At 42.1% G+C, this 26088-nt stretch overlaps 1 protein-coding gene across 3 annotated transcripts; it reads right to left on the bottom strand.

Annotated features, from left to right (window-relative positions):
* Positions 1-1055: 1055 nt before the first annotated feature.
* On the bottom strand, positions 1056-24529 carry wdr75 (WD repeat domain 75). Of its 3 annotated transcripts, XR_004898173.1 has the most exons (22): positions 24347-24432; positions 23904-24033; positions 22831-22896; positions 22358-22457; positions 21647-21771; positions 21203-21273; positions 20774-20890; positions 20143-20231; positions 19781-19939; positions 19371-19430; positions 18522-18637; positions 18055-18230; positions 17303-17460; positions 16386-16569; positions 13063-13157; positions 12425-12520; positions 11616-11785; positions 11121-11180; positions 10462-10602; positions 10220-10311; positions 9596-9861; positions 1056-1103 (listed from the first exon to the last, which is right to left on the bottom strand). XR_004898173.1 is itself a non-coding variant. In XM_031289619.2 (21 exons), exons 1-21 carry the CDS (start codon positions 24430-24432, stop codon positions 9654-9656), a joined length of 2499 nt encoding a protein of 832 aa, XP_031145479.1. In that variant the 5' UTR covers positions 24433-24529; the 3' UTR covers positions 8578-9653. The 3 variants fall into 3 exon arrangements, 2 of the variants coding, with proteins under 2 accessions (XP_031145479.1, XP_031145480.1); XM_031289619.2 differs by lacking the exon at positions 1056-1103 and having other exon boundaries at positions 8578-9861; positions 24347-24529; XM_031289620.2 differs by lacking the exon at positions 1056-1103 and having other exon boundaries at positions 8578-9861; positions 16386-16566.
* Positions 24530-26088: the final 1559 nt, after the last annotated feature.

Genomic DNA, 26088 nt, shown 5'->3' with positions numbered 1-26088 from the left:
AACATACTGTAACAAATAAGTCATTATGATAGCAATATCCATCTAAAGTTTTCTAACATTAGCCACCATAAGCTAAGTAAGGCTGTAGCAGCAAAACCCAAGAGTTCAACTTTTGATTTTTAAGAGGAATAAAAGGTTATTTCATCTTTCAGAATTTACATGTTCTCACTTTAAATATCACCCAAATATAGTTGCTAATTTAGCAGTAACTAGGTCCTTTCAACTTCTGACCTTCCATGATTTCTGTTGCCTTACTGTAAACTCGCCTTGGCAGCTGTTATGCGCACACATGTGGCTACATCGAGACGGTTCCTAGCTGCACCCTACCCATGAAAAAAAATCAAGCCAGTCTAGCCCAGATTTTGGTAATAGCGAAGGAGAAATATTTAGGTTGGAAACGTAGGTAGCCACACAAGATGGAGGAGAACAGAAGGCCACTTTTTAGCTGCACGTGCTGAGTCAGGATTCAGTCTGCAGGTGTGCCATTAAGGTGCTGACTCACTGGGAAGGGAGCTTTATTTTCATGTTGCACTCGGGTTTAATGTAACCTGAAACTCAGTCTGGGCATGGAAACTAAACAGCTCTTACAACGCTTGATCTGCTGATTCAGGAATATCTCACATAGCCATAAGTCTATAGTTTTAATGTAAATAACATTAGCGCCCAGGCGATTCAAAATATACTTAAGTATACAATAGAAAATATATATATATATATATATAGTGTGTATACTGTTGTCATGCGGTTTTTACATGTTTTTATACACCTAGTGTTAGCATTTTGTGTCAGATGAGGTTTCTTAAAGATTTTTGAAAATTGTGTATAAAGCAATTACTATCTTTTCTTTGAATACGTTTGTATCATACTGCTTTAATCTGACAATATACATACATTTCTGTCTGTATTTAAATATCGGTGTTATTTTAGATCAAAAGCATAAAATTATAAAGAAATCATTATCTAATCATCACACTCCATTGAATATATGAATGTTGGTAGGTACTGCTTGTATAGCATGAGGTCTCTTAAATAAAGAAAACCTTCACAAATGCCTGTCATGAATGGTCTTGTGTGTGTGTGTGTGTGTGTGTGTGTGTGTGTGTCTGCTGCTGTGTGAGGTCACATACCACAGCAGAGTTAGCTGCTAATTTCCTCCCCAGAATCCCTTTCTTTCAGGCAGCCAGTGTTAAACTGGCTGACTTTAAGCTGAGCTGGATGATCCCGACTCGCATGCCTGCTGAAAAGACAAAGAGTGACCTGGTTTTTGTGTGACAGAAGGTCTCGGCCTGGGGCACGTTAGTGGGGCTATGACTCGGCATTATGTGCTCATTTAGGCATTTTAACTATTCGTATTCGTATTTAGAGGTTATATCAGAATAGGTTTACATGGTTTAAAGTGCCCATATTATACTCATCTTCAGGTTCATAATTGTATTTAGAGGTTGTACTGGAATAGGTTTATATGGTTTCATTTTTCAAAAAACACCATATTTTTGTTGTACTGCACATTGCTGCAGCTCCTCTTTTCACCCTGTGTGTTGAGCTCTTTAGCTACAGAGTGAGACCTGACAGTGACAGTAGCTAGGTAAGGACTACTAGCCAGTCAGAAGCAGAGTATGACGGCGTGCCCTGACAGTAGCTAGGTAAGGACTACTAGCCAGTCAGAAGCAGAGTATGAGGGCGTGCCCTGCTAGCAGCTAGGTGAGCATTATAACATGTGTTCCAAAGTGACCACGTTTGTCTCTGAAGTAAAGGCTGGACTACAATAGAGCTGTTTGGAGCAGTTTGTGAACAGTGTTTTCTGTTGGAGATGGTAAGTCCCTTTGGGGTGGACTTTGGGCTTTTTCACTTTGTAAACCTATAACATGCACAAAAAAAGATATATAACACAATAAAGGAAAGGGAAAAGGCCAAAAAGCATAATATGAGCACTTTAATATACAGTTGTGTTCAAAATAATAGCAGTCCAACATCACTAACCTCATAAATCAAATTTTTTGGTAGAAGTGATATTTCTACATGGCAAATAATTTACTAGTAAGTGTTGTAGAGTCATAGAAAACCAACAGACCCAACAGTCATAACATCATGTTGCTCATTCTGTGTAATTGAATCTGTATTTGAAAGGGGCATGTTCAAAATAATAGCAGTGTTGTGTTCAATTAGTGAGGTGATTGATTCTGTGAAGAAACAGGTGTCAGTTATGGCCCATATTTAAGGAAGAAAGGAAGCAAATGTTGTGCATGCTGGTTATAGTGCATTTCACACTGAAATACTCAGCAAAATGGGTCGTTCCAGACATTGCTCTGAGGAACAGCGGACTTTGATTAAAAAGTTGATTGGAGAGGGGAAAACATATAAAGAAGTGTAGAAAAGTATAGGCTGCTCAGTCAAAATGATTTCAAATGCCTTGAAATGGCATCCAAAGCCTGAACGACGTGGGAAAAAAACGGTCAACTACCATTCGAATGGATTCAAGCCACAGTACACTGTGAAGACAGTAAAGCATGGTGGTGCAAAAATCATATTATGGGGATGTTTCTCATACTGTGGTGTTGGGCCTATTTATCACATACCAGGGATACTGGATCAGTTTCAATACATCAAAATACTTAAAGAGGTCATGTTGCCTTATGCTGAAGAGGAAATGCCTTTGAAATGGGTCTTTCAACAAGACAATGACCCAAAACACACCAGTAAGCGAGCAAAGTCTTGGTTCCAGATGAACAAGATTGATGTTATGGAGTGGCCAGCCCAATCCTCAGACCTCAATCCCATAGAAAACATCAAAAATGCTGTTTCTGAGGCAAAACCCAGTAATGCAGAGTTATTGTGGAATGTAGTTCAACCGTCCTGGGCTGGAATACCTGTTCACAGGTGCCAGAAGTTGGTCGACTCCATGCAACACAGATGTGAACAGCCTAATATTCCTTTTTCTTCACTTTCTGTAAAGGTATAACACAAACTTGATCAATTTTGGTCATGTTTTGATTTGGAATTGAATGTGCAGTGTTCCCAATGCATTGATATTATGGAATTAAAAGCTATTCTAAGGATTTTGAGCATTATTCACTTTTTTAAAACACACTGCTATTATTCTGAACACAACTGTATTTCTACATGTTATTGCTGTTATGCATTAAAAAAGAAAACCGTGAGCATATTGTAATGGTCCTATCAGGAGTAAGTACCACTTTAAGAGGTTTACATAACACCAAATACCAATGCACTGCTAATCAGCGTCACAATAATGAGTCTCTGTACGGAGTTTTTACCTTTCAAATGTTCTATCCCAGCATCAGACATCACTTACAGGAATATCTTTCATTTTGTACCAAGGACAAAGCACACACAAACCATTACATTCAGCTTGGAGAGGGATGCTTTCTGCTACAACAGTGTATGAGATCAATTAAAGAAAGAAAACACACCTTTGGCTTTGTACCTTAAACAAAGCAGCACGTTCATAACACAAATATGTTATTTCATCTGCTGCTTTATTTGCATATAGGACTCTAAATTGTCACATGCTGACTTGTTTTTTTTTTAGAGCGTAATCTGCAGTAAGTATTTAAATGTGACTATTTGTGCTGTAGACCTAAGATGTTTTTTTAATGACAGCAGGATTCAAAATACAGCTGACTGCAGCGAAAGTCCAATATCTCCAGACAGGAACTGGGATTTATTAAGTGTACACAGTGCAAATATATCTTCCTTTTTATGGGCAAGATCTTTAGTATCGTATCTTCTAAAATAATGAGCACTCATACAGAGGTAGAAACTCTGGAAAACGGTTTTCTCGGTTTTTTCATGTGTGGTCAGAACGGCCGTCAAGGCCTCGTGTTCTCTTGTTTTGTTGAAGCCGGAGCTTCCAGAAAAAGCCTTTTTTTTAACATCAGAAACAGTATCTAACTGATACCACTGCTGATAGGGAAAGTCAGATAGCTCAATGCCACAAGTCATTTAAAGGTGCACTACGAGTTCCTGCATGGTTTCAGCGCAATTTCATTTTTGTCTCAAATCGTAGGCATCTCTCCTTGACAGGCTAGCTGCCTGCCCCCTGAACACACCGTGAAAAAGCCCGGTCTCGGGAGACAACACAGGGGTCGTAAACGTCAAACAAACACTAGAGGCACAGGATAGACACCAAAATACAACAAACCACGTTCTAGCCAATCACTGACAAGATGGTTGCACATAATGCACATGCACATAATGGAGGGGGGGGGGCAACCCCCACCCCCAACCATCTGGTCAGTGATTGGCTGGTTTGAACTTGAAAAACTTAAAGGGGTGATAGAATGATTATATAGGGTATTTCACACTGTCTCCTAATAGGGTATGTAACATTGGTTGGGCTGAAAATGTCCCAGGTGCTATTTTTTTTTTGGCCCTAATGCATCCCTGTGTAATGGCTCTATTTAGATCGACAGCTTTTCTTCCAAATATGGTATGCTCATGAATATTTAGATGAGCTGCGCGCTGATTGGTTTGAGGAACCACATACACAAACATTGGAGACGATATAGCAGGTCTCATATCTCTCTCACACACACACACACACACACACACACACACACACACACACACACACACACACACACACACACACACACACAAACAGACACACAAACAGACACACTGTCTGTTACATGCCCAGACATGCCCGGGCGCAAATTGTGAGATTTGCATCGGAAAGAGGTGTCAATGGGATTTTGAGGTTCTATGTATGTCCTATTTACCTTCCAAACTGTCATTTTTCAACTATGACAAGGTAAACTCGGTTTTTCATTCTATCACCCCTTTAACCTTACTTAGTTTGCTTACTTTATGCCGTTTTTCCATTACATGGTACCTGCTCGACTCGCCTCGACTCTACTCGCCTTGCCTCACCACACTATGCGTCCGTTTTCCATTGCAGATTCGAGTACCGCCTCAGCGTGGCTGGTGCTGGTCGTCTTATGCCGGCTTGACGCACACACACCAGCGCACAAGTATAAACATCAGGCCACTTGAGCTTGTTTTACAGTTCTGTGGACGCTCCATGCAGAGCTTTCGCCGTAGTCTATGTAAGTGGCCTGATGTTTACACTTGTGCGCTGGTGTGTGCGTCGAGTCGGCATGTGTGCGTGTACGTAGGCTACGGCGACAGCTCTGCCTGGAGCCTACGCAGAACTCTAAAACAAGCGGCGTTGCAGTAAACTGAGGCGAGTCGAGCAGGTACCATGTAATGGAAAAGCGCCATTAGTCTCAGGAGTCTCGGCTGTCACCTGACCACCTCATGGTGACAAGACTGCTGGAAATCACAACGCCCTGCAAAGAAATAGTCCAGCACATTACCTGCCGTGTAACTACAACTTGCTTTTGGACGGAATAAAGAAATGAGTTATAATGTTATAACTTATAACTGGTGAACTTTAGAGGGGCTGGTCATTGGATTTCTTTTATATTTGGACAGAGCCAGGTTAACTGTTTCCAGCCTTTATGCTGAGCTAAGCTGCTGTACTGATTTTCAAGATGTTGGGTCTGGGAACTCACCATTGACAGGGCTCAATCCGAGGGGCGGGATAAACGGTTGTCTTTCAAATTCCCTCTGCACTCATAGCCAACCAGAGCAACGCAAGTTGATAGATTCAACTTTTGCCATATCCGGTCAGTAAAACTCTGAACACATCTTCCTTTTTTAAGAATGACTTCAGTGCCGTTCTTTGTTCTTTTCTCAAAGAAAAGCTCAACTCCAAGTCTTCCAGTGTCGCGGCCAAAGCAGATTCCAAAGACCGCTGTTCGCCAGCAGCAGCAGCCATCTTCTTTGTTTCCAAGTAGCAGGGAATTCACGCGGAACCGTCGCAACTCTGCCCTTTCTAGGCTAGGGGAGTATTACTACATAGGTTAAGAAATGTTATACAAAACCTTTGTGGCTCTGACAGAGTGATGTCTTCCGAGTCTGCGTCAGTTGGGGCTGAAGACTACAAGTTTGACAACGAAAATGTCTGGGGGTTTGAAGTTAGAAAGAAGGGATCTTACCAGACCTTTGTAGCTCATCTCTGCTTGAAGCTAGCGACTTCAGGCTACATTAGTCAGTGCTAGCATAAGAAGATGAAAGTGCTCCTTTAGGCTAAAAAAATAATGACTTTCTTCCACAGGAATTCTAGATTAAATTTCCTTTCTTCATACACCCACACAGAGTCTGAACCTCTTCTGCGAGATCATTTAAAACTTACCATAGTGTTTGTTGCACTGTTTAAATGAACACTAGATAATTCCGAGTTTGTATTAAACATATATATTTTATAATAACCTCTGTGGGATTGCAGGGAGCCAGGTTCCATTCAGCCAAAGATGATTTGTCCTGGGAGATGGGTCAATCCTAAATGGGATGGATAAGCACATAAGAAGCTGGGTCCAGACTAGTTTAATGATAGCCAGACTGATTCTTTTAAGAGGATGGAAGAATGAAGGGGTGCCGTCAATCCAGGAGGGGGCTTGTGAGATGGCTAGGGTGGCCAGATTGCCAGGTTGGATGTCTATACTAGAAAATGGGGAACGTACCTGAACTTTCTGGAGGACTCCTAAGAAGCTTTGTGCTGGGGAGAAACATGTATGATGGGCTTATGGTGATGTCATTTATACATGTTTATTTGGTTTAATTGTATATTTTGTTACTATGTTTTTGACTGGTCTTGAATATTGCAGTTACTGTGTCATATTTTCTTGATTTTTGTCTGGGTGGGTGGTGATGATGATGATGAAGGGGGTGGGGGGGGGTGTTCATGTTGCGAGTTGTGTTTTGTATGTTGGTAAAAAATTAAAAGTTGTTACCCACAAAAAAAAAAAATAATTCTGTAAAGGACAGTCTGTTGCTCAACATGGTGCCTTGCTCAGGAGTAAAGGCAAAGGCAGCGGACGAAGAAGTCAAGTCAACGTGTTACAAAGTTCCAGAGTTTTAACTAGATTTGACTTTTTCATCACAAGGTGCATTTGAGAGAAACTACAGTTTACCATGAAGAATCAGACAGGGCTTGTTGTGTGTGTAATATTTAGTGGAAGTGCTCCCAGCTCATATCAAGAAAACGTAAGTGACAGATAAACAGCTCAGGACTCGATAAGGATGTAGAGTATAGGGTGACCTAGTTTGATCACCAATACTTTGTCTGTCAAAGAGAGAGATCAGGACAGGCTGGATCTGTCCTCGGAGGGGGGGGGGGGGTCCTGATAGAGGAACTGAAAAACGCTGAGATGAAAGTGTCTTGAACTAAACATGACCACCTTCTGACTTACTCAGGACATTTGTTACTCAAGACTCAGCTGAGTCCCACCTGACTTTACAGCACTAATAACGGGACATTCCAAGGTCCTGGTTTATGTCCAACATTTCCAAGAACTCAAACCGAAGCTGTAATATGAAATCTCATGGGTTGCATTTCCAGGCATTATTACAAAAAATAATGTTATCACTGTTTTTTTTCTGTAATTTTGCCTTACTTCTTAATCCTAATTCTTGTTTTTTTTTTACATTTGGCCTTTTCTGCCTTTATTGGATAAGAAAGATGAGCTATGAAGGGGTGAAAGACATGCAGGAAAACCGTCACATTCGAACGGATTCGAACCCTGGACCTTCTGCGTCGAGGACTAAACATGCATTTGTGCGCCCCGCTCCACCAACTGAGCTAACCGACCCACATCCCAATTCTTTTTGAAAGCAACAGACTAACTAGATTGTCAAAGTTCACCTGCTTGTACAACGTGAGAAACGTCATCTACACACATCTACAACTAAGGAGCAGTGTGCCAAGTGTGACCTTCCCTGGCCACTTACATCACACAAAACTTGACAATGGACTCTGGAAGACGCACTGCTGTTGTGCAAAAAAGAGGTGACGTGGCAAAAAGCTTTAAGAAAGGCTTACATCTTTTTATTAAATTCATAAAAGTATGGGAAAATGTGTAATTGCACATACTGCATATGTGCATGCATACAGAAAGTTTTCACCCCGCCGTTGGACTTTTTCTGGTTTAAACATGAATCACAATGGATCTGAGCTCTGCTTTTCCCCCCCCAACAAAAAGTATTTCATGTGCAATAAAAAAAAACAACCTACAAATGGGTCAAAACAAATGATTGCATAAGTATCCCTTAACTATGATATAGCAAAATCAACACTGGTGCAGCCAGTTGTTTAAAGTCCCATGAAGTGAAATGATAAGTGTGTTTAGTCAAGGCATGGCAGTTAAATCAAGCTTTACATGGCAGGACCAGGTGTATTAGGATTCCCAGCTAGGGGACGATTGTGCAATAGCTCAGCTGACATGAAGAAGAAATTATAAATTGCTGCAAAAAAAAATAACAAATATATAGCCTAATATATAGCTTTCTGCTTTCTGTTTTTTTGTAATGAGCACACTCCACCAAATTCCTTGCAACTTAGTTGCATGGGAATAGAGCATTGCATCTTGAATTGAACCTAATCAACAGTTGTCAGGCAAGAAAAGGGTAGGGAAGAAAAAGAAAGTTTTCAGCCAAGTCTGTGACAAACATACTGACATGAAGCCAGAGGAAGGACACACAAAACACTTAGTATGCGCCCAATCTCCCTCGGAGTTCAGTAAGAACAGAACTATGTCATGGCCATAGCTGTGTAATTCAAAGCTCATAACATACTCAGCTAGTTATTAACAGCAGGCATGTGAGACTGGAAGGAAATAAGAGAAGGTTCTGTGGTCTTTTGAAGACAAAATTGAGCTTTTTGATCAATGACCGTAGATCAGTAAAAACACACCATCCCCTGCATGAAGTCTGGTGGTGTCTATCCATCCCTTCTCTGCAGCAGCAACTGGGAGGTCGTGACGTCAGCACGTAACAGGGAGCCGTTTTACAAAAGTGATTTGCGAGCACTGGCTCTAGCTGGAGAGCAAGCATCACAAATGGTGGCGGTTGACCATTTACAAAAAAAAAAAAGATTCAACGTTGCTGAGAAACGTGGAAGTCCTACGGAGCCTTCTGCATGCTTGGATTGCAAGTATAGTGTTGGTCTATGCAGCATCAAAAGAAGAGAAAGAGGAAAACTTGCATGTTGCAAATGTGGTGATAGAAGCCTGCAAGTGCAGCGAAATACAGATAAATCCCGGAGGAGAACGTGCTGCATTCTGCACGAGAACTAGGACATGGAAAAAGATTGATTTTCTAACAAGACAACAACAACAAGCATGCACTCAAAGCTATGCAGGAATGGCACGAAACACTAATGTAATTAGTCTGGGGTGGCCGAGACAGAATCCAGACCAATGTAGTCCAGAGTCTTTGGCGAGACTTAGACTGCTGTTGACAGATGATCCTCATCAAACAGAGGACAATTGGGGAGTTGTTTTATTGTTCAAATGTGTAACCTGATACAACCCTGTCCACGTTGACTCAAGGCTGGAACTGCTGCCGAAGGAGAGGATACTTGTGCAATCAAATATTTTCTGTTTTGTAATTGCCTAGAGATTCCTTTTTCTTTTTTTCCTTTCCAAAAGAAAACCATTCTGATAGGACGACGTAACACAATAAAACATGTTTTAAAAACCCACTGATGTGCTGAAAACTTTCTATAGGCACCGTGTGTGTGTGTGTGTGTGTGTGTGTGTGTGTGCGAGTGTCTTTGCACAGGGTCATGTTCAAGAGTGCAGGAGGCCTGGGAACCAGCTGTGGTCCAGTTTCTTCACCCTTTTCAGTTCCCTAAGCTGGGCCTTTGTCAGAGCGGGGGCCGCCTGGCCTCCCAGCGACGCCTGCTCCGGTCTCTGGGTGCTCGATTCCATTTCCCCTTCTGAATCCTCTTCCTCTTTCTCGCTCTCCATTTCCTCCTCCACGTGTTTAGTTTCCTCCCTGAGAACATGAGAACACACGTGGTGGGGGGGGGGGGAGAGAAGAAAGAGAAGAGAAAAAAATAAACACTAGCGTGACTCTGCATATTATCAGATAAACAAGAGTCACATTTCCCATGTGTACTGTTGCCAGGCTCTTAAGTTGCTGAGTCACGCAAAGCCTGAATGCCAGCGTTTTGTCAACTCATGTTGACATTCAGACCCACAGTGATGGAGTTAGTTAGCAAAAAATAGACAGTCAATCGATATTACCATACTAAAAAAGGGCATAAATAATCACTGTGACCACCCTAGGTTTTCAGTTTTTATTGACCAATAGTTGGATAAGGTTTTCAGAGCAGCCATAGTGGACTACTGACCTGCCGTTGGTAACGGAGATGAGCAGGGACTGTACAAACATAGAGCAGAGGAAAGAGGTAGAGGGCAAGACGTGGGCCGGGGTCTGCAGAAGCTGTCAAGAAGAAAAAAAAACGAGCTTTAATGCACAACAAAAAAAAAAAAACTACAAAGATCCGAAAATCTTGTAAAGTCAATGTCACAAATTTGAGATGCGCTAACAAACACAAGGTGGACGTGACCCATGCGGGGCTGAACTACCGACCTCTTTGATAGCAACAGAGCACTGTGGCAGAGGCCTTCTCTCAGCAGACAGGCCGCTCAGCGGGTCGGCATCTTCCTGTTGCCGATGTTTCCCCAGCAACAGGTAGAACGGTGTCATGGCGACACTGTCATCAATTACAAGCTTGAAAGGGGGGGGGAGAAAAATCACAATGTCAGGAAACACAGGAAGGTCTCTTTCTTTGTCTGTTAAAAGAAGAGTTCAAAAGGGCTGGGACAGAGGTAAATGTGGTTTTTATTTGATAGAGAGTGGAGAAAGACTAGATGAGAGAAACAGAGGAGGTATAGTTGGATACTTTGTGTTCTCTCTCTCTCTCCCTAATAAAAAGATGGACTTGACTGTGGACTCGGATGGACTTGTTCATTGGACTGGTTTCAGTAACTTCAGCCGAGCTGATCAACAGACTCTTCACCAGTACCCTGCGTTAATTCCAGAATAAAGCATGTGAAGGCATCAGTCCAGCTCACACTTTTTTTATTGTGTTCGTTTTGTTATTCAGACTGCCAAAGCATGAGGAGGAGAGTTCAGAAAAACTGCTCTCAACGTGCTCGTTATTTAACACCCTGAGGTGTTGAGTAGCCAAAAACGTGTGCCACCCGGGATGACACGGAGCAGCGGCTGGTGCTCAGGTGTGCCGTTACCTGTTTGCTGGACGCCATCAGTCTGTCTTCCTCCGCCTTAGTGGTGAACGTCATGAGGTCCTGCAGAGGAGAGTCCACATCAGCCAACAGCATCAACACAACAATAGCATGCAGAATGTGCAAAAGGTTATTATGGAGCAATGTCTTTTTTTTTTTTTTTTTTTTTTTTTCCACTGCAAAGTTACTTTTTCCTAGCCTAGAGATCTAGACGCACCCTATCGGCAGTAAATGTAATTTGCAGCCAGGGTCAGTCTAGCAACTCTGCCTTGTGGTTTTTCCAGCTTGCGAGCTGGAAAAAACCACATTCTAGTCAGGCCAATCACATTGTGTATAGAGTCGGTGGGCGGGACTGCCTCTGCCAGCCAATGAAAACCAGTCCCACCTGTATGTATCTTCTGTTAATGAACATAAGAGTATAGCTGATTTCTTGTGTTGTAATCTTAGTTGTCAGTGAAATAGAAAAGGTATGGTTAGTGGAGTTGGTTTCTCTTGTACCATGTACGGAGTGAGGAAGTAGAGCTGGGAGTGGTTGAGCCACTGGCTGCTCTCTTCACAGCTCTCCAGCATCTCCTCCCTTGGGGCAAAGACAGCGCGGGTCACCTTCCCTGAGCACACGGCCTTCTGGGAAAACACGGGCCGAGGCTCGCTGGGCTTAAAAACAAACACTGAAAACAGAAAAGAAGGAAAAACAGCAAAAAAGCATTACAATGGTTAACATCCATTTCTACAGCTGATAGACAGAAAGAAAAAGTCTAATAACTGTAATAACATTTATTCCACAAGAAACAATCATTGACCTGGTTATGTTTCTGGATAAACTCATTTTTTTCCACTATAATTTCATGATAGAACATTTTCTAATTGTGTGAACGCCTGCAGCAGCTGTATCTTGGATCAAAAAGCATTTTTGAAGAGTTATTCATGTTTTGCTGCATGGCTTTAAGGATGGCAACGTCAGCCTGAAATATCTCAACAGCTATTAAATGGACTGCCGTGAAGTCTGGTACACACATTCATGTTCCCCACAGAATAAACTGTTAAAACCTTTGGGATTCCTTGACATTTCCTGTAGCGCCATCAGGTCAAAACTTCCATTTACCCAATACTTTGGTTTATGACCTACAAAACTAATGCCATTCACATTATGCTATTTAGCAAATGTTAAATGCTGCTAGGATGGCTGTAGACTCTTAGAGTCTTGGTTGAAGTGGGTTTAAATTTAATTTTACAAAAAGAAAAATGTCCATGTGCTTTGAGATGTGGTTACAACTTGGAAAGGCTAAAACAGCCAGTTGAAAGCTTACAGTCGGTGGAGCCGGCCTGGCAGCAGAAGGCAGCCATGTTCTCAGTGAGGGGGTCGGCCAGCAGCAGGCTGATGTCCATCGAGGTGCTCCACTCCACTGCAGGGAGGGCAACAGAAAGGTACAACTACATATCAACTAAACTAAAATCAATTGCAACAAATGCATTCAGCTGCAAAATTCATTTTAGAGAGGTACAGCATACATTACCGGTGGAAGAAAATCAATCGTAAATCTTTTTTTTTTTTTTTTTTTTAAAGACGATTTTTTTTTTTTTTTTTTTTTAAATCGGTTCTTTTCCCTAGAATCAATAGTTTTTTTATTTATTTTTACCATTGATTCACCTAAATATTTTCTGTTTGTACGGCGACCAATCATATTTGTTTTCTGACCGAAAGCAGAATATGCAGAAAATACATGTTACGTACTTCTTTACAAGTTAATGTCTCTAGAAGTATATCATTCAACTTTTGTTTTTGTTAAAGAAGGAAAAGACAATCTCAATACCCAACACTTTTGAATGGCAATATTTCTATAAATCACAATACATGAAAATCGCATCAGCCCCCCCATGTCTCATGAAAGAATTAAAAACGGGACAAAAGCACATGGCCCTAGCCCTTCTACACAAGCTGCCTTACATGAGCAGGTGAGGAGGTTCCAGCAGCAGAGCAGGTTGTTGGCCGTGGTTCCCAGCAGATACTTAGAACAGCTTAGTCGCCCAAAACAAAGATCCCTGGTGGAGAAGGAAAAAGTCATTTATCTTCCTGACATTCTTGACTCCCATGACCAAAACACACCACACATATTTCACAGGATTAGCTTTTCAGAAGTTTTCTGCTTTGTGGGGGCTTCAAATTGCAACCCACAAGCAGAGTCTGAACATCCGCCAAGAACCAAACTTCCAAAAAATGTGTGTCAATCAATAATGGCCACCCTTTCACACTTCAAAATGCTGCGTTCCTCAGATTATTTATTTCATGAGAGTCTCTGACATTCATCTATAAAAGAATTCATTACTTTTCTTCATAAAAAAATACTTGTCAGGTGAATTGTGTCTACTATAGCTCTCTGCAAGAGAGCCACAAGTCATCAACTTCTGAGGTTCCATGTAGAGAGTCTAAGAGTGGGTGAGGTTGGAGGGTAAGTCATTGACCCAGCTCTACACAGCCATAGGTGGTAGTTATGCAAGGGGTACCGGGCAGCTGTCAAAACAGCAGACCATTAGCGTTTTCCTATATCCTCCCTCCAACTTTCAAGTCCTATTAAGCACAAATTCCCTTTCAGCTCCCAAACCATACAGGAAATTTCATTTGAAGAGGCTTTCTGGGCATGATTGAGGTTTTTGAACAGTTTATCAGTTATGCAGTTCAGACAGGTTTACACTTATGTAAAAGAGAAAACTAAACGTCTGTCTGCACCCACTAATTATCAAGAGACCTTTTCTAGTGTCGTTTACGATTTTTGAAACAATTTATTTCATAGTATTTAAAAGGCTTCTTGACAATTAAAATGTTTTTCTTAGCCGATTCCTTCATCTCCCTCCGTTTGACTTGCAAACATGCTTAAGGCTGACTCAGGGTTCTGTGCTGGAAAAGTGGTACAGAAACTAGCAACAGTACTTTTGTGTCCTCAGTGAACCTTAAGGGTCTCTTTCTTGAGTCAGAGGACAGATATTTGCCAACATTTCTGAGACTCAAACAACGAGGTTGCGAAACCGCAGCCTGGCCCCGTGCTCCGCTGGCTGACAGGCAGCACTTCTTTTTTCCCTCAGGCGGTGACATCCCCTGTCCGCTGTGAGAAACAACACCCTGGAATTCTGCCAGTGTGGTAAAAAGGACATTTAACTGTTCAAAGACGTCCACCGCTGAGGAACCTGGACAGCAAGCAGCCAAAGTGTAAAACAGCTGGTTGCTTAGCGAATCTGTGTGTGCACTGTCACTTGTCTGTCCTTTTCTTCTGAATGCGAGTCCCAGTGTGCCCAGTCTGCGCTTACCGGGGATGGAAAAAATATCCAACATTTTACAGTACAGCAGCTCGACAACCAATATTAATTTAGTGAAGCTACAGTGCAGACAACAACTGCACTCCATGCCCATTTTGAAGTCAAAGCTTGGATCCTCATTGAGCACATTTTCTTGCAGCGGTCTTTGCTCAGTGCTTGTGAAACTGACCGTCTTCGCTAAAGCAGTTACTTCAGTGTTTGGCATGTCTTTTTTTTTTTTTTTTTTTAAGATTTCTGTTTCCAATTTACAGATTTAATGTTGTAGTAGTTTGTAAGTGATGTGCTGCTAATTAAGGCAGTGACCATCTGGCTTCCTTCTACCCATATATAAGGCCTTGATGTCCCTGTATCTAGTCTGTACTTCTGTTATATCTGTTTGAACCAATCTTAAACAATAGCTGCTTGTTTTTTTTTAAAGATTCTTTTTTTTTGGCATTTTTAGGCCTTTATTGTTAACAGGACAGTTCAGACATGAAGTGATCTAAGCGCGCGGCGTGAAGCGCCTGGTGCAGGTGCGTTTAGGGTGTGTATGAATCCACTTTTGCTAGTTAAAGGTGCCGTAGGTAGGATTGGGAAGATCCAGGACTAAAACATTTGAACATCGACAACTTCTCAGTCCCTCCCCCCTTTCCGCTAAAGCCCAAAACGGTCTCCTAAGCCCCTCCCCCCACAAGGAAGAATGAATGCGTGTGCATGAGCAGTGATTGACACACAGTTAGACACCCCCCCTGGCCCTGATTGGTGCATCTGAACAGGGAGCGGTGGATTTTTGCAAATCACACTACAGGCTGTAGGTGGAGCCAGAGGAGCCGGATTTTTTTTTTTTTTTAAATGACCTGCTTCATGTAGTTCTACTGGAACATAGGGTCAGTTTCAGCAAATATGACAGAAAGTTAGTTTTATAAGGCTTACCTACTGCACCTTTAAACGACGGAAAAAAGGGTCCGCGCGCCGGGCGCATGGTTCCAAAGGGTTGTACTTAGTGTCTTCATTAATTCATAGGTGTGTTTTGGGCGTAACGTTCAATAAACCAATCAGAGATCATCTCCCATTCCCTTTAAAAGCCAGGCGCGTTTGGACCTTGGAGCATTGCTATTATGATGGAGGATTTGCTGAGCAGGAAGGAGAGATTTTCAGGAGAAGAAACTGATCTGCTTGTGCGTGAAGTGCAGGCGTGCGAGCAGATCATACTACAATACTATTTCACATTGTAATATTTTCATTTGTAATCTTTTGCATGTTTGTGTGCTGCTGTGTGTGTAACAAGCACAGTGTGCGTGCACTGTGCACGAGCCTAGGCGCATTTTACTAATGCTCTGTTAAAATAACAATGAAATGCTGCGCTATTGACTTTAGACCAGGTTTTTGTTGGTCAATGGCGCGACCACTTCCCGCTGCCTCAAGATAGCAATACGCCCAGAATGCACCTGAACACACCTCCCTGTAAGACCAGCATGTCCATGGGCACAGGTGCATTTGCTATTTAAACGACGTGGGCGCTGGATGGGATTTTTTAAATTTATTTCTCTGGGTCATCATGATTTGGTACCAGGAAGTACATCAAATAAATTTTTGGAAAATTAACGGTGTCGGTCTTAAACCAGCAAAGAAGACACTGGCGTCTGGCTTTGCGCTGCGCTGGGTGCAAGACCGGGCCCGAAGGGGGAGAGAGAGGGGGAATGACATGCAGCAAAGGGCCGCAGGTTGGAACTGAACTGTGGCCGCTGCGTCGAGGACTTAGCCTCTGCATATGGTATCATGCTTTACCCAGGCACCCAGCTGCTTGTTGACCAAAACAGATTCTGTGGTTTGGGATGCATTTCAAATGCATTTTGTTACTTGTGTCTTTCTCATTATGCATGTAAGGATTGAGTAGTAGCCCTAAAAAAAAAGCAATCAAGGTTGAACACCCAGCCCTGGGGAATGTGTGGGTATTTTAGTGCATGTTTATGCTCTGACCTGACAGCTTTTGGCGGCTGGGACAGAGTTGTCAGGAGCTCCCAGGAAGCCGGGCTCCACACAGTCACCACCTCCTGAAAGCTGACGGCCAGCAAAGATCCGTCGGCTGAGAAACAGCAGCACTCAGGCACCAGGCCGTGATAGGCTCCCACGAAGTCACACGACCAGGAAGGACCTTCATCTGCTGGCACGTTCAAGAGGGAGGCCGACAGCGAGAGGGTTGGATTAGTGACAAACACAGCAGAATTTGGCTCAAACCCAACATTCAACATGATGTGGTGGACAGTTTCACTGCTGGTAGGATGTACATCATGATTTGGAGTTTAGATGTTTTAGGAAGAATTTAAACTAAAATGTTACACATTTTCAAATTCCAAGGGGTGATTTGGTCTGTTGAGCCTGGTAGTTACATATGATTAAAGGTAATGGATCTATCCATCTTACACTTCCTAAGTATTTGTTTAAAAGGATGACCTATACATTAATCTTATGGCGTTTTTCATTGAGATCAAAGACAAGTGATTGGTAGAGATCTAAATGAAAATGTTAGGTTATTTTTTTTTCAACTATACAGTTACAGGCTGTATTTTGCGGTCATGTTTTGGTGCATTTTTCCAAAGTTATGCTTGAATGTTGGAAAAAAAGCCCCTGAACTGTGGTTAAAGAGAGATTTTCAAAACGGCTTTAGTTACAGTTTAACTGCTCAAACCCTATGAATGATGGCAAATCACACAGAGCACTAACTCAAAGAGCACATAGTTCTTGGAGATGCCCACCAAGAATCAGAAGTGAAAGCACACAATAGAGAAGGATGGTGAGTTAAAAAGAGCACGGTAAATATTACCACACTTTAACAGAACAGCCAAACTCTGCCTTTCGGTAGAGTGCGCGGTCAGAAACTGAGCTGAACTGCTTACCCTCTGTGTGGGCTGGCGCGCCCAGCTGCCAGGCTTTGAAGTGTCCGTCCTTGCTGGTGGAGACCAGCATGGTGGTCTGGCTGTCGGTGGCGTGGCAGAAGCACATGGCTGTAATCCGCGCCTCGTGGGGGGCCGAGATGGTCGTGTTCAGCACAAAACTGCAGGTGATACAGCCGCCATGTTACAGGATTGTGGTTAGAAAAAAGTATAGTATAGTCCAAAGTAGGGCTGCACGATATGAGTAAAATATGCAATAACGTTGCTGAATATTACTTGCGATAAATAAACATTAGTTTAGTGTACTCCGTTCTGCTGCTTTCAGTATTCTGCTAAAATACAACAAATTGCTTGTTGAATTTAAAACAAACGAAAGGAAATCATTTCAAACACTCTTTTATTGAACCTTGAATTAAATATAAAAAGGGACCACTAGAAAAAATGACAGATACATTATAAAGTGCAATTTTATACTGATATTTTATTTCAACTAATTCAAAAAATCTCAATTGTCTTTCGTGATATGTCGCAGCCTTTTGCGATGTGTGTATTGTGCCAGTTGATCTTGTGATGACGATAAAAAAAACGATATATTGTGCAGCCCAAGTCCTAAGCTATTGCTTGAGACATTGCTTTTTGTAATCCAAAATAACCTAATCTTCAACAGTGTGATTCACAAAGCGTAAACACAATCCGTGTCGATGACTGACTGAACCACCAGCATATAAAAATGTCATTTGTGGTTTTAGATGTACCTCTGTGTTTGTTCATCAAATGCCCACAGTTTTAAGTTCAGCTCCAGCTCAGCGTCTTTCTGTTTTCTCTCTTCCACTGTTGCCAGCCAGCTGCCAGAGGCATCGAAGGCCGCCTTGACCACCTCAAACTGCTCCAGGCCGGACTCATGGATGTACTCCTGCTGCACTATGTCCAGCTGTGGGAAACACGGAGGACAACAGACCTCAGAATTTGGTTATTACAGATAATTCACACGAAGGTGACACAACTGGTAAGTGAGCCTGTGGATCAGAACAGATTTGTGGTTGTGTCTTCTGTTTGTAATCGAAATACATTCTCTCCAAGTACTCGTAACCACACTGATGCAATTTCAGGTGCTGTAATGGCATACTGTGTCCATAAAAAGCTTCCAAAAATGATCCACAAACTAACTTGGTCTGGCTTATGTGTGCCATCTTTGGCTCCGTTTTAAAAGCAGAGTGCTTACGTTGTACAGCAGTTTGTCTCTTGGGAGGGAGTAAAACTGCAGGTGGCCTGGTTTCCCGTTCAGCACCAGGGATTTGCTGCGTGGGTCCACCATCATGTCTGTCCTCACACTTTCTCCTGAACCCCGACAAAGCAAAGAAAAGGAAAGGAAAAAAAAGGAGTGAGAATCAATTGCTTCTTTTACGTGCACAGAATAACCTGGCAGACTTAAACCTCGATTTCTCGTTTTGATATGTCATATGAAGAAAGAAAGGTTCGACGCGAGCAGCAAAGAGACACAATTGCTCAGAAATTCCCGAAGGTTCTACAGGATACAATTTGCATCTGCACACACGATACAGAATGATACAACTACAAACCATGCGTTATTTCCATCAAGTTAAAAACTAAGACTAGATTTTTCTGGTTAAATATGACACAAGACTTGCTAACGACGACATTTCATTCTGACACTACAATAATCCTAACGGTGATCAGACCTTTGCATCCGTTCATCACCACCACTAGAGTGAAATTGATGGTGTGCCGACTTTCCGGGCGATTCTAATGCAGCTGGTTACACCTAATTAAAAAAGGGCCAGGGCTTTGTTTGATTTCCTAAATCACTTTTGGTAACGTCTTTGAACACAGCACTGTGATCACCTAGAGTCAAATTTAGTTATTTGAAATTAGATATTAGATATTTTTAAAGATGCTATTTTTCTAAAATGGGCAAGATCATCCTTATAGAAGCCAGACTGCTCTCCAAGAACTGTGAAGGTTATTTATGATGATATGTTTAGGTTTATGAGCCCATACAGCATGTTTATGGTCGATGTACGTGCCGTTGCCACCTACAGTCGGTACTCACCTTTGACCAGGCCCTGAATGACAGCCGACACTTTAACACAACTCTGGATGATCGTAATCTCTGAAACGAGAACAGACAGAAATCAGTTACCACAGCCTTCCCTTCGCACAGAAATCTCGGAATCCACTATTCTGTCTACACATTTTACAGCTGCAGTTGGTGTTGCATTTCTCAACTTTATCAGTCAAGGACACAGATGGGAGCTCTGGGGAGCAAATTGGGCTCTCAAATGTAAAGCCTGCAGGGTTCAAACCAATCAAACCAAGTGGCACTGGCAACCATAGGGCATTAATGATGTAGTAACGCTGCTGGCCACTTGATGCTGCCTTTCTATTACCATCATTTCCCAACCCCTTGTTGTTCCTTCTTTTTTTTCACCAGAGTGCATAATACAGGTTACAGCTCCTTACTGTTGTCACTGTGTGAGGTACAGAACAGTGCTCCGTCGGGCGAAACAGTGATGTGTGTGATGGCCGAACCCAAGCGGGGTAGGAAGTCCCGCTCACTCTCTTGGTTGTATCGCCACTGGACGAGCACCGACTCCATGCCTCCACTCAACAGGTTGGTGCCTGGTAAAACAAAGACAACATAGATACAGAGGCAGAGACAGGGCAGGCGACAGGGAGGTTAAAAGACTTCATCTTTTAAGCAGGACAAAAACTCCAGTTGCCCATCTGAGGTCTTACAGTAGCTTGACTGAGAGGAATACATCTCTCTGAAATAGATGGAGAAAGAGTTAGCAATCATAAGACAGGTAATGACATGGGTGTACCTTCTGGGGTGAAGCACAGCGAGCTGACAGCACTGTGGTGCCAGTGCAAGGTGGAGTATGTGTACTCCTTCTTGTGGTTGAAGTTTCTCCTGAAAGGATGAACAGTAATGTTAGAAGAAAAAAGGATCTACTCCACTACATGTACACACTTTGTAAACACACACACTGCAGAGGCTTAAAAAATGAGAAGAAATGTATGCTTTACCTTGGTTAGTGCAAATTCTGTTTACTTATTTTTGTTTCCCGGTTCCTCAATTACTTATTTACCTTTTGCTTAATTTGTATTTTATTCTTTTCTATATAACATCGGAAAATGATGGATACGTGTTGTGCTGTAGTATGTACATCAACTGAGATTCCAATACAAATATAAATTAAAAAAAAAATCAAAATAAGAAAAAAAGTGGGAAAAATTAAGAAAATACTGCAGGTAAATTGTGACAAAACGATACAAAGTTGGTTTCCCCATCATGCTACTGGAGTGGAGCTGAACGGTGCAGCTATCAGAAAAATGCATGCAACACAAGGGAGCAGCAGATGTTTGGACTAAATAATGTTTGGCGTTATCAAAACACTGCATGTGAGCGCGTATGCTTCAAGTTTGCTTCATGCCGTTATTACTACAACTCACCACAAGCGAATCTTTCCGTCTTCGTGCCCCGTGGCAATGCAGTCATCTTTCGGATGACAGGCGACGCACGTGACTGTGTTCTTGCCTCCCTTCTTGTTGTCTTCTTTGAGGGAAAACCTTTTAACGACCCACACAATGACAGACACGCGGCGTTATAGAACATCCTCTGTGAACATCATCAGGGTTTTATGATTCATGACCTTTGTCACATAGGACACCTTTTCTCTTTTTTTATTACTTATAATATTGCGTTTAATGGTAGAGACGTGTTTTTGTGGCATTTGCAATCTAATGCGGTGAGATGGGTTTTTTTTTTTGTTTACTAGGTTTGAGACTAAATGTTTAAAGTGATTTGATCTCCAATTCTTTTCCAATCTTCAATGAAATACTCCCACCTTCGTAACTCAAGCATCTCACACTGTGGCTCACCTGTAGGACTTCTGCTTCTTGAAGAAGTAGACCTCCAGGTGCAAACCATTAGCTGAAGCAATATATTCCCCCTGTGAGGAAGATAACATTTGGTCATTAACACAGACATGCAAGAAGGCTGACCAAGGATCTGTATTTAAAACCTGTTCTTGAGTAAATACTGGTGTCAACCTGAAGAGGGGTTTTCCAATCATACAGCAAACACTGTACTCAAAAAAAGTTAAATTGTAATGCTATATATGCAATTCTATTTATTTAATTTAGCTCTAATGGCCAAACATGCATCATTTTATTTTGCCACAGCAGAAAAGTGTGATCAAGTCAACAAGCTGTCAGATCAATATCCCTCTGCTACCGCAGCAATCCATGTAGGAAATATCACTTTTGGGAGTGCGACTGTTCCAGATGGTGTGTTGGGGACAGCAGTGGTGGTGGTGTACGTACCCCTCTGCCGAAGACGATGGCTGCTGGGTTGGAGCTGACGTCGCTGAGCACAGCAGAAAGCTCTCGGGCCTCCACCAGCTGATCTCCGCTCTGTGGAAGATCTACCGCAACCAGCTGGAATAAATCTGCACACACACACATACACACACACACACACATCAGCCTACCACACCTTCTTACCCAAATTCTACTCCACACATGTTAAAGCCCTCGTGAGAATGATGTGACTAGCCTAGTGTAGTGGAAGCATAAAAAAAAACAAACAGACACTGTAAAAGACAGTATTACACATGGATACCCCAATGCACACCCTGGTCTGACTTGCCACAAATAAGTATTCTACACAAAGAAGCTTTACCACATCTCAGTATTGCAAATTCAGGTGAGATTTATTCAGAAGTTTTGATTTATTACCACTATAAGCAACAAAACCACTGCTTCACATTTGAATAACATGGTGCTGTAAGTAGTAGTGTGAAGCTGTATAAAGACAGCTAGCATTCCAGCTAGCCTGGTTCTGCAGTGTGATACCATTTCAGAATTATTATTGATCACTCTCCTCTTGGTTTCATGTAGTGGAATGACGAAGTGCATGGTACTATTTGCCAAGGTTTTGGGTTTAGACTGAAGTCACATTTGCCAAAGCACACAGGGCGTCTAATGGATGCTGAAACACTTGTTGACCACGTTTCGAAAAGATGTCAAACCTACCAGATCTTTTGTCACTGAGCATGGGAGTAACGATAAAGATGACCCCTTCATGGTTTGCAGATGCACAGATGGAGTAAACCGGGCATCCAATGACGTAAGTCTGGAAGAGATCACACAGCTGTGACACGTGGCTGCCAGACATCAGAGAAAACGCAACACAGCCTCTGTCGCAAAGCGATCTCAACCCACTAGTCTAACGAGTCCTTGTGCATCAAGTCAAACTGCTATGGCCGGCTTTCCTCACTAAGCAGGAGGGTACAAATATACAGGTAGAACTGTGACACACGCTCACTAACCAACATGTACACCTTGCTCCCTCTGCTGATGCATTAACCTATTTACTGTAAGTGCATACGGTCCAAAAAACAATCAACAATGTGCTATCAAACAGATAGTAGCCAAACCAAAATAATGACTGCAATGACACTGACTGCAAAGACTGGAGCAAAAACAATACAAGAATCAAGCTGTACCTTAATAAGGATGCCATCTGTGTAGTCCCACAGTCTGACAGTGCCATCTGCTGAGCAAGAGTAGACCTGCAACAAAAAAAACGGAATGCATTGTCACAGGAAAAGAAGTTAAATGTAACAATAAAATCCTATGAACAGCAACTCCCTTTATCCTATTTCAGTGATGTATGTAGCAACTAAGAGGCATAACTTGGCCCCTGATATTTGCCAGGTGCAATCAATCATCATGCAATCACATGCCTAAACATATAAAGTGCAAAACAGCTAAAAAAGTTCCACAGCAACAGTTTTACACTTCTATTGGCTGTTCTTCACATGCAGAGAGAAGAGATGCATGAAGAGGTCTCACTCTACTTCAAATCCTGGCATTTTTTTGCATTCCACCCCCTGCAGCTTTCAAATATAATTTAATGCTTTAAAAATGCTTAATTAGAGATTTTTTTTTACCCCAAACGCAGAAAAATAAATCAATCTCTACTCCATGTTACAGCACAATCCATCAATCCAGGATTTGCTGGGGTTTGGAGATATTGGCATTTATGAATATGTGGCCGATCTCCATCAAATAGATTTTAAGTGCACTTGATTTGTGGTGCTCAGAGTGCCAAAAACGGACATAAAAAAAACAGCTGCTTCTCCTTCTAAATATTATGACAGTTATTAATCACATAAACGTATATAAGCAACAGTGCCTTTCTGCATGGGGTTTTGGGCTATTGCTCAGACAAAGCAAAGACGTCACCTTCGGATCTAGGGAATTGTGACTAGACTTCTCTGACATTAATGAACGTTTGGATTCATTGTCAACAAAAACAAAAACGAATGTGCTTGTTTAGAAGTCATCACTAAACTGGAGAGGGACTGACAAGTAAGTTGTATTCATAATGAACAGATACGATTCAGGAAGCCACCCTGGCCCTTTAAATCAAATACATTACAATACACATGCAGTAACGTTATACTGTGAGCAGTTACTACTCACATACTGTGAGAGTAGCTAGCTACTATTTAAGTAAGTTAGAGCTGTACTCCTTCCATCGCCGTTAACAAACTGCGTGGTGAGTCGAGTGTACCTGCAGGTGGTTGGAGGGTTTGAGCAGCACACCCGTTACCAGGCCGGTGTGTCCCCGCAGGTCGTGGATACACTCCTCTGTGGAGGTGCTGAACACCTTCACGCACTCTCCCGAGGCGCATAGCAGATACCTGGAGCATCACAACCACAGCTTTTACAAAACCACTTAGTTTACGGGGCAAAAGACTTCAACAGTTTAATGGTTTAATGGTATGTGTGCGTCATTGAATTTGCCGTAACAGATAATTGCCAGTGTGTCGGTGAGACTAGCTAGTGGTACTTTGTAAACAGCAGCAGCAAATATCAACAGTTAGTTAGCAGCTAATATTGCTAATGCTAACGGCTAGCACCGGCTTCGGCTCTCTGGCTAATAAAAACTTGTACAACCGCGAGAATCTCTTCCACCAAATATTAATCATTATCGGACTGAAAACACACGCTCACCTTGAGTCATGGGTTATGACAGGCTCCCTGAAGTTTATTTTACTGCCACCTCGGTGAACCACGCGGATATCCCCGTGTTCAACCATGTTTTTACTAATGTCAACTTTCACCTCTGACCGCTTCTTCTTCTTTGTGGTTGTTCACCGGCTGGCGAGACTGTTTCTAGCTGCTTTACTGCCACCTGCTGGACTGGAGTGTAAGCAATTTAGTTATCTCTGCTTATCGTGTCTTAAGTATTGCTAAGTGCAGAACACATTTAGACCAAGAGGAGAAACAGTTTCCAGTAAAACCCGTCGAGTTGATAGAGTCACCTAGATTCTAGGTGACCAGATTTCTGAGACAAAATCCGGGGACATTTTCAGCTCAGAAGCGTAAATACCTCCAAAATAGGTAATGTTTTTATCTTTGTAAAACTTAAAACAGGGACACTGCCCCACACTAGACCTATAGCTGCAATGGGGCACAATCCTCCCTAGGGGGGTCCATGGGCATGCTCCCCTGTAAGAAAATGTTGTCTATTTTAACATTTTGCATCAATCTGGTGCACTTTGAAAAGAAATTCAGAGGTTAGACTTGATTATTCTTATCTATGGATGGAAATATTTGTGCTGTAGCCTGAACTATTTTGCACTTCAGAATTTTAACCATGCACACACAGGTGGAATAGTTTTTTTCTTCATATTTTTGCATTAATGTCACTAGGAAGCATACCAGTAGAAATATATATTCATATTTGTAAGTGGGATGTTCTGGAATCTGGCAATATAATAACCATTATGGAGGGATACACTGGCTAAGCAATTAACAAAAATGTCTGTGCTGACATAAATAGTTTACATGAGAATACATTATAATTTGTACCCAAAGTTGGAGACCATGTAGAAATGTTGTTGCAATTTCAAAACCGGATTACCCGGGAACCACTTCGATGCCTGTGTTGAGTGAAGAGTTTGTGAGATATTTCACAGAGAGTAATGGGTGTGCAGAGATTTATGCAGAATGCAAATATGATAACATTTCATGTAAGTTCAGTGTTCATTTTCTCACAAACCATTTGTCACAGCAAGGGGGTTAACACTTTTACATCCACTATATCCATGTCATATTCTCATTAGGGGCTGAGCCCCCCTAAAGGTCTGATCCTAGAATCGCCCCTGCTGCTACTTCATACTTGTACTCCACTATACAACTCAGAGGGAAATGTTGTAATGTTTACTGCCCTACATTTATCTGACAGCTTTTGCTTTATTGCTTCACGCTGGGCTTGTTTCTGCAACAGCTCATTGAGTATCGGATACAATTAAAACTATTGAGGAAGTATTTTCCTTTGACATTGGTCCAGTATTAAACGAGGTCTCTGCAGTCAGCAACGGCGAAACAAGCTACAGTGTACAGTAAATTAATAGCACAATTGTCCAGCTTGTATTTACGTTCATAGAAGTGCTCATTTTGCCACTGACTGGCTCAGATTAATATTCTAAATGTCTGACAACATTATGGAAAGGATTTCTAAGTAGGTCGGCCTATCTGTTAAAGAGCAAGATACTTTTTTTAAACATAAAAAGTCCGCGAAATTGCGTTCGCTAAACCCACCAGACCATACGATGTAGGCTAATACTATGTAAATAAACAGTAGTTTTAGCATCGTAAAATATGGGCATCTGAGCTCTGAGTAGCGCTTGCTCTGGCTGTCTGGCTGAGCCTGCGCGTGTAGGGTGCCCGACTATATGTTTGGTCAATGT

The sequence above is a fragment of the Sander lucioperca genome, chromosome 8, assembly GCF_008315115.2.
Source record: "Sander lucioperca isolate FBNREF2018 chromosome 8, SLUC_FBN_1.2, whole genome shotgun sequence".
In the NCBI taxonomy this organism is placed as follows: domain Eukaryota; kingdom Metazoa; phylum Chordata; class Actinopteri; order Perciformes; family Percidae; genus Sander; species Sander lucioperca.
The sequence above is the reverse complement of the archived record's forward strand: the minus strand, read 5'-3'. Positions and strand labels throughout refer to the sequence as shown.

Coding starts and splice junctions, on each gene's coding strand:
- wdr75 (XM_031289619.2), bottom strand. CDS start 24,432: ATGGTTGAACACGGGGATATCCGCGTGGTTCACCGAGGTGGCAGTAAA. Junction 19,431..19,780: donor TACCTCACACAGTGACAACA/GTAAGGAGCTGT, acceptor TTCTCGTTTCAG/AGATTACGATCATCCAGAGT. Junction 12,521..13,062: donor GAACCTCCTCACCTGCTCAT/GTAAGGCAGCTT, acceptor CCCTCCCTGCAG/TGGAGTGGAGCACCTCGATG.